The sequence below is a fragment of the Pteropus vampyrus genome, unplaced genomic scaffold (assembly GCF_000151845.1).
Source record: "Pteropus vampyrus isolate Shadow unplaced genomic scaffold, Pvam_2.0 Scaffold90, whole genome shotgun sequence".
Classification (NCBI taxonomy): domain Eukaryota; kingdom Metazoa; phylum Chordata; class Mammalia; order Chiroptera; family Pteropodidae; genus Pteropus; species Pteropus vampyrus.
In genome coordinates this window covers 1,494,337-1,505,745 of record NW_011888871.1, presented here as the reverse complement: position 1 = coordinate 1,505,745, position 11,409 = coordinate 1,494,337, and the positions used below count along the sequence as shown (strand labels likewise).

At 60.7% G+C, this 11,409-nt stretch overlaps 1 protein-coding gene across 1 annotated transcript in view; it reads right to left on the bottom strand.

The window, feature by feature from the left end:
- Positions 1-11,409, bottom strand: part of SDK1 (sidekick cell adhesion molecule 1) — a 200,020-nt gene that overhangs the window by 83,464 nt on the left and 105,147 nt on the right. Inside the window, 7 exon segments of the mRNA XM_023532757.1 lie at positions 2,049-2,147; positions 4,213-4,348; positions 4,350-4,402; positions 5,606-5,722; positions 7,177-7,414; positions 7,963-8,113; positions 9,655-9,764. Coding sequence (XP_023388525.1) covers positions 2,049-2,147; positions 4,213-4,348; positions 4,350-4,402; positions 5,606-5,722; positions 7,177-7,414; positions 7,963-8,113; positions 9,655-9,764 — 904 coding nt within the window.

Here is an 11,409-nt window from a genome sequence, read left to right as displayed (position 1 = left end):
GGACCAGGCAGGCGCTGCTTGAGGCAGACCCTCCCGAGGTTTGCGAGGAAGACAGACCGAGGGTGATTAGCTCGAAGCCATGGCAACGGAACCGAGGCACACCTCTGTGCGTCAGAGAAAAACTCAGCGAACGCGCACTTTCCTGCTACCCACCTCCCGCGGAGTCCGCCGTCAGAGCCTGCTCACCAGACGCTCCAGCCAGCACAGCGCAGAGGGCCGCAGGGTCAGGACTGGCCGGGGTGGATGGAAGGGGTGGGGGTCGGGGTGGGGGGAGCCGGGGCTGCAGGCCCAGGCCGGGCGGGGCCTCCTTCCCAGGCAGGTGGGGAGACCCTGTGCTCCTGGACTCCCGTTTATCAGTGACAGGCCGGAACTCCACATTCCGAGCCCTAAAAACGGTTTCTGCTTCGTGCGGGGACGTCCCCTGGGTAATCGGATAGTCAGCCCCACTTCTTCCAGAAGAGGCTGCAGCCGGGGCGCTGTGCTGAGGGCAGGCTCTGCCTGTGTGTGGGCTGCGGGGGGGGATCCTGACACTTCCCGCCTGCCCCGGGCTGGGGCTCACGGTGCGGGGCCTGAGACGCGGCCACATCTCAGTGGGACCGTCTGAAACGCGCACGTGTGAGAGGCCTCTCTGGTGGCTCCTTGTGACTGCAGTAGCAGGAACCTGCAGTCCCAGAGGCCACCTAATGCGGACGTACTGCGCTCATAGCAGAAACACTTCTATGTCACAGCCCCAGGGACCCACAGAGGCAGAGCCACATGGAAGTCGGCCACAGCCCTCTGGCGGGACGACTCAGGCGGCCCCAGGCCCCGTCTCAATAAAGCGAGAACTTAGTACATATCTGCCTTTGTGTGTCCCCTTCTCGAGGCTGCCAGCCGTCATCTAAAAGACACACCCGATCACATCGCTTTGCTGCTCAGTCTTTGGGTGGCTCCAGCGGATTTTCAAACTTAACTATCCATTTGTAAGACTTACACGACCTTCCTGTAAGTCACTGGCCCACAAGCTGACGTCCTGGGGGTCTGCTGTGGGCTCGGATCAGCTAAACACCACACTGCGTGCTGACCTGGGTCTGCGAACACACCACGCCGGGCGCCTTGCCTTTTAAATGCCCAACCTGAAAAGCTGGGGCCTGCGGGCCACTTCCTCCAGGCCTGCGGGGCATCCCTGGCGGGCCCCAGCCTGGCCCGGCTACGTCTCCAGTCGTGGGTCAGTCTACGCCCTCTCGGGAAGGGGCCCGCTGTTCTGGCGGAGGGTGTGGCCCTCTCCCTGTCCTCTGAGGCTCTGGAAGCCTCTTATCCAAAACACCCGTCCACCAGGAGCCCTCGCCAGGAGCTGCTGGCAGGGAATCCAGGGGAATCTCCGGCGTCACCTGTCACCCGTGTCGGGACGTGTTGCCCTGCCAGCACCGTGGGCGTCCCGAGGATGGCGCGTCCCACCCACTGCTTACTTCCCACCGTTTGCACGATGCCTGGCATGGAGAAGGCTCTTAATTTGTCATGGTGGAAGGAGGACTAGATAAAGAAACTGATGATTTTTAAAAAATAAAAGTCGTCGCCTTTAGGGAAGTAAGAAAAATGAAGGCTTTCATCATTGTTATCGGAGCTTCTCCTCCAAATGAAAAATTAAAAGTGAACACCTTCCCCGGAACCCAAGGCACACAATTCATGCCGCGACTTCTCCAAGGCAGGAGGTGCCACCCTGCAGCAGAAAAAGATGCAGCCGGGGACTCGGGAGCAAAGGCTGGGTCCGCCTCTCCCATGAGAGCCAGCCGCTGGTTTCCCAGGACGTCACAGCAGCCCGGGCGCTTTGGAGCGGAGGGAGGCCCAGCCACGGTGGTGTCACCGGGGACCGCGAGTGGGTTCTCCACCTGCCCAGAAGCCGGGGTGCCCAGCTCACAACGCGGTGGGGCCCACCCCGCTCCATTCAAAAGACGCTGGGCTGCTGTGGGCAGGATGCTTCTTCACCTCTTAGACGTCTAATAAACTGTCATTTCTAATGGTTACTTCTCTGTGGGCTGCGCCCGTTTTGATCCCTGCGGCCCCCTTACCCAGAATAACGCCGTTGGGCTCTTCCGGGGGCTGCCAAACGATGCGCACCGACGACAGCCTCACTTCCGGGAACACCAGCCTCACCGGCGGGCCTGGGGCTGAAGGGGGAGAATCATGTGATCGGGGTGCCCTTACGACGTTGTCGGTGTATGACAAGGCTACGCAGGGTTCCGCAGGCTGGCCAAGCACAGCCACCACCGCGGATGACATCCTTCATGGGTGAAACACGCTAAGTTTCGAGTAAATGACTTGAAATCTAAATAAGGAGCAACGTTGATTTTGAGGAACACTTGTCTCTGATCCGGCGGGCAGTCATGTGACTGGGAGTTGCGGGGAGCTAGCAGCCCCACTGCTACGTGGCACCGCAGAGCATGCATCAGGGTTGGGGGAGGGGGTTGGGTCGGGGGAGGGTGAAGTGGATGAAGGGGTCAAGCACGTGGCAGGGGAAGGGAACTAGACTTGGGTGGTGAGCATGCAATAGCGTGCACAGACACCGAGTTATAATCTGGTACACCTGAAAATTACATAGTGTTATTAACCAAGTTACCCCAATAAATTTAATAAAACAGTTCTTCACCAATCTGAGCTCATTTCTTTTCTGGGCTTGATATCAAGAGGCAGGTATCAGGCAAGTAAAAGGGCCTAAAGTATCCACCCCCCCCCAACTCTAAATGAAGGTTATAATTATTGACAATACATGTTTATAATCAATGTATTGTCCTATAAAATTGAGTGATGTGCACAACTGTATATAATAATTCTTCGGTGTGGTACGGTGCATCAGTAATTAAAAAAGCAGTTTGTATTGTGGCAACACTGACCCGTGGGGGTCACAGGCCTTGTAAAACATATTTACGTAAGTGGACAGGCGAGCGTGTGGCCACTATCAGACCTTCCTGTTGGAGCTTGCTAAGTGACTGACCTCCGGTAAGGGACAGTGGCCCGGAGCAGTTGGTACCGAGATAAGATGGTGTGACATTTACTCCAGGGCCGCTGAAATCCGCCGCTAGCCAGGCGGCCGGGAACCGTGCTTCACGTTTGAAGCGTGTGCTGTGACTCTTGTGTTTGGGAAAAACACACGTGAGGAGGCCTCAGGCTCACGCCTGGGGACGGCGCACAAACACGCCGACTCCGACACAGTCTTGTGCCACCTCGATCCCCTGTCCTGTCCCTAGGGGGACTGTCTGGGTCCCACCAAAATGATGGGGAGGAAAACGTGTTTGTATGAGGGCCGTGAGGGAAGACACGGCAATCTGCGAGTTGCCACTCACACTTTAGGAAGAAACAATGAAAACTAACCACGTCTGAAGGAAGTTTCTAAAACGTCTCTCTTACTTTGATGTAACCCAGGACACGCTCTAGCTTTATACAGTTTTGCCAAGAAACGACCTTCAGGGAATACGTCCCCTCTCAGGTCCCAGCTGCCCTGGGACTCCGCGTCCGGGAGAACGGCCCAGCAGACAGCTGGTGGCAGCCCTGCCCTTGCCAAGGTCCAGCCACCTGTCCCCGGGAGAGAAAGGGGCAGCAGGCTCAGCTCAGCAGGCAGCGAGCGGCTGGAGTAATTCAGAAAACCTGCGACCGTTTTCCTTCTGCCAGGTGTCAGGGTCCCTGGGGTGGGGTTTTGGGGGTGGCGGGGAAAGGCCAGTGTTTTTCCCTCCGACATATTTATTGTAGTCTATCTAATAATGGGCACTCAGGGAGCTAACCTTTAAGCGTTTGGCGTCTGCAATGGAAACGCCCATTTCCTGGTGGCTTAGAGTTTTATAAAAACAGGGCTCAGGAGGGGGTCTCGTCGCTCAGGCCGGAGCAGGGGTGATGTGGGCACGGGAGGGAGCCCCACAAACACACGCCCTCTGTGGGCCTAGTCTCACCTCGGATTACGCCAACGAAGGCGCAGGCAGCGCCAGCCCAATCGAGGCACCGGGTTGGGGTGGATTTTTTAGGATTCGTGCGGACCCCACCGCGGGCGGCGGCCCCCCGTTTTACGGCCCCACCCCCACCCCGCCTGTCCTGCGCTGCCCGCTGCGGGGACGGCCCGGAAACCTGCCTCGGTTCGCGATTAGGCCGTCTAAACGCGCAGTGACTGCAAACAATTTTGTTTTGTTTTCCCGAACTGAAAAAGGAAGAAAGAGATGGTTTGAGGACCGAGTTGAGCGCACGCACCGTCGTCCTGGGTGCGCGCCAGCGCGGGCGGCGAGCTGGGCACGCCGGCGCCGATGCGCGTGAACGCCTGCACCTGCAGCTCGTACAGCACGAACTTGCGCAGCCCGGCCAGCAGCGCCGACTGCGACTGGTTTCCCACGTACCACGTGGCTCCGCGGCTCGGGGTCCGCATCTTGGGCCCGGAACAGAATCCTGCAGCATCAACACAGGGGCGCGGTGAGCGGGCGGGGGCGGGGGCGGCAGGTCGCGCAGGGGGACTGCCGGATCTACTTCCGCCACGCGGGCACCTGGGCAGGTGCACCGCACGGCGGCACCAGGTAGGAGGCCGGCAGGGTCCGGCCCAGGCCCGGCGGCCGAGTGGCTGCCTCGCCACGACGCGCGGGGTCGGAGGCGGCCGTGGCAGCCATGCCGATCACGGCCACCAGGATGGGGACTACTCAGTGACACGGACGGCCTGCTCCCACAGCACCACCAGCAGCGCCCGCCTTCCCGGTCATGGGGCTCCTGCTCACAGGGGCGCCCTCCCCCTGCCACGCCTCCTCACGTCCCAGCCCTTCATCGCTCACCTCCCTGAACGCGTCCCCATGACCGTGACCCGAAAGGCCACAGGTGGCAGGGTCCTCAGGGAAGAGTCTGAAAACAGCACGGGCGAGCGTTCCCTCGGGGCCCAGGCGTGTGCTGTGCACCTTTGGTCCCCGACCCCCCTCACTGGGACGCTGTGACCAACGGCCAGAAGGGAGCACTCGGGGTTCCCAGGGCGGGGGCCAGGAGCCGTGAGGAGGCAGAGCGCGGGGACCGTCCTCATGGCACCGAGGGCACCGAGGGCACCGAGGGCACCGAGGCGAGGGTGGCCTGGTCCGCCCCATGCAGGGAAATTCGTTTTGCTGCTCGGAAGGTGACGGATGGAAAACAGTAGGTTTCTAAGGGCCTGGGTGGACGCACGGGACACTGAGCCCATGGTGGCTCCGGGGCCCTGAGGGTGTGCGGCCGCTCCCGTCGACGCCACTGCCCAGGTCGGAGCAGTGGTGACGACGCCTGTGCGGACGTGCACCTGCGCCTCAGTAACACCGGCCCTGCACTCACTGCGAGCGAGGCCGCTTCACAAATGATCCACTTCACTCTCGCGCCCACCCTGCCTCCCCCGCTCCTTTACTGGTGGGGAAACAGGCTCAGGGTCCGAGGAGCTGCTACTATTTGTGCCCTAGTTTAACTTACGTGGTGGGGTCACACCAGTGCCTAACCCCAGACCGTACTGAGGCTTAGATAAGACAACTCATGGGACAGACAGGCTGGTGCTGTCCCTCCGTGAGAAAACAAGAGCTCGCTGGCCTGGTGGAGTGACGTGTGGTAGCACCTTCAGGTCTTAAGCTAAGGAATGTCACCTTAACACGTACCTTGTAGCCCAAGATGAGCCCATTCTGGTCCTGCTCGGGTACCGAAGCCCACGTCAGTAAAATCTGGGTCGAGCTGACAGCCACGGCTGACACGTTCTCAGGGGCGGCAGAAGGAACTGCAAAGAACGAGTTAGATTGGCACCTAAAGTCTAAAGGCTTCTATAAATAAAGGGCCAATTTTTATCCGAATAATGACGTTGTCCTTAAAACAGCGATGTATTCTGAGCATTTCATAGCGGTCGGATTAAACCTCTGGGGTATAACAGAAATGTAAATCTCTTTAATATGAGCAACAAATTCCATAAATCCTGGGTATTTAAGAGCTCAGTTTTATCTGAGTCCACCCAGCAAGAAAGTACATTCGGTCTGTTTTTATATTCACTTGTGAGGACTGCGGACTTTTAAATGGGAAAGCCTTCCTGCAGACTGCGGCCCACTGGTACCCCTAAGCGTGGTGGTCTCTGAGGGGGACCGTGGGGCTGGAGAGGTGACGTCGTGATCGGCAGGAAGGGGAGGGGTGGGCGGATTCACTGCCAGCTCCCTCGGGCACGTCCCTGCGCTGCGTGGCTTCAGATCCCTATCGCGTTTAATCCCCACAATCACCCAGCTCCAGACGGAGGAAGAGGAACCGAAGCCGGAGAAAATCGCATACGTTGCATCTGAATGAGACGCTTTTATGTGGCGAGCTGGGCCTACGGACGCAAGCTGTGCAGTCTGACTCGTGCGCACGTAGATAACGTTTTTACCCTCATCTGTTCACATGTCACCGGACTGACTTGCCTTGATACGTTTGCAATGGTTCAGATGTAACGTGTGCAAAGACAACAGTCAGACTTTAAAAGCAAGGGCTTTATCTTCCAGATGATCTCAATTTGCTTCTCTCATTTTCTTGTGGACCCGTTTAAACCTCGAACCGTTCGGACCAGAAAAGATGGACGTGCAGGTCCCCAGATGAGTCAGTGGTATCCTTTCATTGACAGGCACCACTGAGCAAAGAGCAGCCCTCGGGCGGCCTGAGGATGCCACTGTCCTGCAGAACCTCCGGGTCCGGAGGAGGAGAAGCGCTTCGTGCTCACGGTGCGGGGCGTGTCTGCACCCCGCACCTGAAGGCCTCAGAGCCTACACACGCCCGCGGTTCATTACCGAAGGTGAATATTACAGATTACCCCTAACTAAACAAACAGTGACTGAGTCCAGCCCTGGTGGAATTCATCGCAGATTTCAGGTGAGCGGCAGGGGGCTCCAGCCGAGCGTGGCCGCCATCACCGTGGACTTGGCCTGATGACTGGACCGCGACCAGGCCACACAGATGCGGGTGGGGCGGGCAGTGGGCCTCCTCTCACCTGACTCTCCTGCAGTGAGGCGGGGCTGGGGCGGGGCCTGTCGCACCTGACTCCAGGGGAGGAGCCTGCGCCCAGGGAGGCGGGGCCGGGGCGGGGCCTGTCGCACCTGACTCCAGGGGAGGAGCCTGCGCCCAGGGAGGCGGGGCCGGGGCGGGGCCTGTCGCACCTGACTCCAGGGGAGGAGCCTGCGGCCCAGGGAGGCGTGGCCGGGGCGGGGCCTGTCTCACCTGACTCCCGCGTGCGCCCGCGCACCGCCTCACTCCAGGGCCCTGTGCCCACGGCGTTGAAGGCCTGTAGCTGCAGCTCGTACTCCGTCCACTCCTCCAGCTCCTCGATGGCGCACTCCCGCTCCAGCCGGCCGTGGACGACGTGGGCCCGCGCGGGCGACTGCAGGTCCGGACGCCAGTACTTCACCCGGTAGCCCACTGACTCGGGGTTCCCGTTGTACTGCGAGTCGGGCAGGGGCTGCAACGAGCCACGGGGAGCTGAAGCCACGGAACTGCCCCCCGCGGCGCTGTCCACGCGCGGGCCTGTCTCTGAGGCCGGCCGCGTGGAGAACACCCCTGGGGGATATCCTGAGAAACTTTACTCTAAAACTTCCCCAGAACTTTTCTTCCGTGAATTAAATGAAATCCTGTCAGTAAATTCGGCTGGGTAATTTTCTTTTAATACGTTTGGCTTAATTTTGTGGGGAAATGTTCTGATTAAATACCAAGTTGGGTCTCTCCCAAGTCCTGAGTGTTGGCTCCGTGTTGACCTAGCTTAAGGACTTAGGGGCCCGGCCTGTAGCACCTCAGATCTCCCCTCGCCCCCCAAGAAGCCATGAGTGACACTGCTAATTAATAACGTGGCCTGGGCTGGCCTGAGACCCAACACCAATTGCAAAATGCAATACTTTTTGGCTTAATGATGGGATTAGTCTGGACTAGAACGATGGCGTGGCTAAGAACTGACCGAGCTGTGGGTTCGCGTGTGCCCCAGAAACATGCGCCCCGGGAACCTCCCCCACTCACCACCCAGCGCAGCCGCAGGCTGGTCTCACTAGCGGTTCTGACGGCGACGCTGGTGGGCGCCACGTCGGGCGGAGCCTGCAGCGTCTGGATGACCCGGGACGACTGGCTGGCGGGGCTGGCCCCGACGACGTTCACCTGCCTCATTCGAAACCTGGAGGCACAGCAACCATGGCAGTCACGCTGCAGCGGGGGCAGGAGGGCCAGCGGGGAAGGCGGACCAGAGCGGGAACCCCGCGTCCGTGTTGGGGGCTCGTGGGCGTCCCCCTCTTGCCACCTGGTCTCACTGAAAATGCGAATGACACATGTGGCCCTTTTCCCCAAAAGATGCCAAATAGCGATAAATGTGCTGTGAATCGGCCGTGTCGTGTCCTCAGTGGGGGCCTGGGGGGACGGCCCCGGGGGAGACTGCCACCAGCTGCAGCCCGCTGACCCGGGTGGAGGGTGGTCTCGGGACACTGAGTTCAGGCAGCTGTTCAACCGAACTGACGTGCTGGAACGTCACCGCCAAATGACAGCCGTGAACGCCCAGTGCCCTTCTCATGCCCGGGCAGCCACGCCCCGGTCTCCATTGGCTCAGGAGAGGAGTGGTGGCCCCAGGACCCAGTGCTGCGGACACCATCCGTGGGCAGCAGACCTTCCCCGCTTCCCGGTCTATAAAATGAGGGTGGGGCTGGTCGTTCACTGAGCCCACGTGCCCATTTCCAGTTCCGTCTGTTCTACGTTCACGTCTGCAATGATTGGATTTGAACTTATGTACAAGAAAAATACCCACAGCACAAACACATGTTTGTGACAGAGGCTTCCTAGACGTACAGGGACTTCAGGCAGGGGCACTGGGCTCTAATCACAGTTTCTGATCTCAGGAATAATTACGGAGCTGGTAATAATTTCACTTGGTCTCGAACCCCAGCAGCTCATTTTATGCTAAACGTTTTCTTCTAAAAGCGAGTGCGTGCTCCGCCATTCGACTGCTACACTCTTAGAGAGGACGTGAAAACGAACCGGCATCTCTCATGAGGTTTAAAAACCACCTGACCCTCGGTGCCGGGCTGAAAACGGTTCCTCCCGAGACGCCGCTCCACCCCTGACTCCCTGAATCGGTCATTGTCCGTGTTTCGTCCCCGGCCTTCTGAGACCAGCTCAGAACAATGACACTCTCAGCTCCGCGTGTGGCAATAACCGGAAACCGCATCGCCTTCGATGAGCTGACGGGAAGTTATAACACCCCTAACAGCTCACGGTCACAACGGCCCTGGTCAAGGCCAAGGATTTACCGCCCGGCTACGTTTCAGGATCAAGACGCGAAAGGGCGAATGGCCCGTTAGGCGCTCCCTTAGTGAGACTGGCAGCTGTCATTGAGGAGGGACAGTGCTTTGTTCACACACAGGGCTTCGCAGTCCCAGGCGGCCACAGAGATGTGTCAAGGAAAGTGCCACGTCTCTGCGCAGCAACGAGCCGCTCCACGGCGCCCTTCCAGCCAGCGCCGACGGAAGGCCTGTCACCAGTCTCACAGGGGCTCGCCTCCCTCGGGGTCGTTCCCGCCTGTGACTCCTGCTCCGACAGGGTCCGTTCGTTGCTATGGCCACTCGGAAGTGTGTCACTCGCATGCACATGACGGGCCCGGCTGTTGCAGAGAGAAGCTGCCCGCCGGAACGCCCCACTGTGCCCGCGCGGTGTGTGGTAGCCCCTCACCTGTAGTGTGTGTAGGGTGTGAGGTTGGGGATCTCCAGCATCTGGGCGTCAGGCTCGTTCTCCTCCTCGTAGAGGCTGACCCACTCCTCCTCGTCACCGATGGCGCCCACCTGCAGAGAGGGGGTGCTGGGTGGCCGGGCGAGAGCAGGGTGGGGCTGCTGCCTATGGCCAGCTGGTGCCCCCCAGGTGGGGAGAGCTGAGTCCCACACACATGCCCCCCAACTTGTGCCCTGGGGGTTCAGCTTCTGCCATTCCCGCCACACGGGCAGGACCTGGGCCCCCGGAGGGCCGACCTGAGAGCCACGCCTCTGGGAACGCACGTCTGAGGGCTTGGACACCGCTGGGGCCCCACCGGCCACCCTGTCCCACCTCCCGCTGACAGGGAGGACTCACAGAGTGGCCCAGAGAAAGACGACGTGGCCAGGACCCCACATGGCCTCAAGTATCCTTACTTAGGGCCCAGCACCATTTCCGCCACATGCTAACTAGGGAACTTGGTCTGTCCTGCCCCCACCCTGCCCCTTCCCGCCCCAAACACACACCAAAGACACCCTGCTGACACGTCAGGGGAAGTCCTCGTACAGAGGGGGACTCATGGCTGCCTTGAGAGCCAGACCCACAGGCCCAGGCCCGTGCGAGTGTGAGGGCATGGCCGAGTCCACACGTGCCTGCCCTGCGGTCTGCCGGCCAGCCCCTGGGTGCCTGCAAGTCTCCCAGCCGCTAGCCCACCCGAGGAGTGTGACACGTGCTGCAGTGTGGATGTACCTCAAAAACATGTCATGTGCGAGAAGCCACGTGTGACTCGGTTTCATAAAGCACGCGGGAGAGAGAAGCCCACAGGGGAAGGCACGCTGGCGGTGCCGGCGGCCGGGGAGGAGGAAGTGGGGGCGACCGCTCCAGGGCCCTGGCGATGCTCCGGAACTAGGAGGAGGAGGTGGCCGTGTCGGCGGGAGGGTGACTCTCCCTGTGATCTTCCCAGGGAAGAAGGGGGGTCCCCGTTCCCCAGCTGCCTTCTAAAGGGGTGACCACGGGCCGCCCACGGGGCTTTTGTTCTGCCGAGTGAATGGACCGCGACGCCAAGGCCACACGGCCCTGCCGCGTTGTCACCGCCTGCAGGCGTCGCATAGCCTCTGACACCTGTGCCTTGTGAAGGCCCTTCCCGCCCCTCCCCCGCCCTCCTCGGCAGGGCGGTCAGGCTGGTTCCGGGGACCCGCAGGGCGAGGGGGCAGGAAGGGGCAGTCCTGGGAGGCACGAGGGGGCGAGCGCTGCCCAGGGCTGCAGTACATGGGCGACACAGCCGGACCCTCTGCCCCCGGGACCTGCACGTCAGCGCCCACGGTGTGGCATCTGGCCAGACCGTGAGGGGACAGCCAAACGCAGCCCCGTCCTACACAGGGGAGCCACAGGCAGGCTTCCCAAACGGGCCCTGGCTGGGTCTGCAGATGGCGGCCGGGCCGCATCTGCCCGTTCTGCCCTTGGGATCTGGGTTTACTGGGACATGGCCATGCTCGGGGGTTTGGGCTGCTGTGGCCGCCTCTGTGCTCCCACGCGGGGCCCCGTAGTGGCGAGCAGCAGGGACCATGTGTCTGAAAGCCCGAGGCACCTACTCTCTGGCCCTTTCCAGATGTCGTGTGCCCGCTGCCCTCGGCGCAGGCTCCGCCTTCCCTGCCTCACGGCGAGGTCTTGCCACGCTCGATACCACTTTCCCCCGTGAGGGTCCCCGAGGCGGGCTCAGGGTCTTCCTCGTGGTACCCC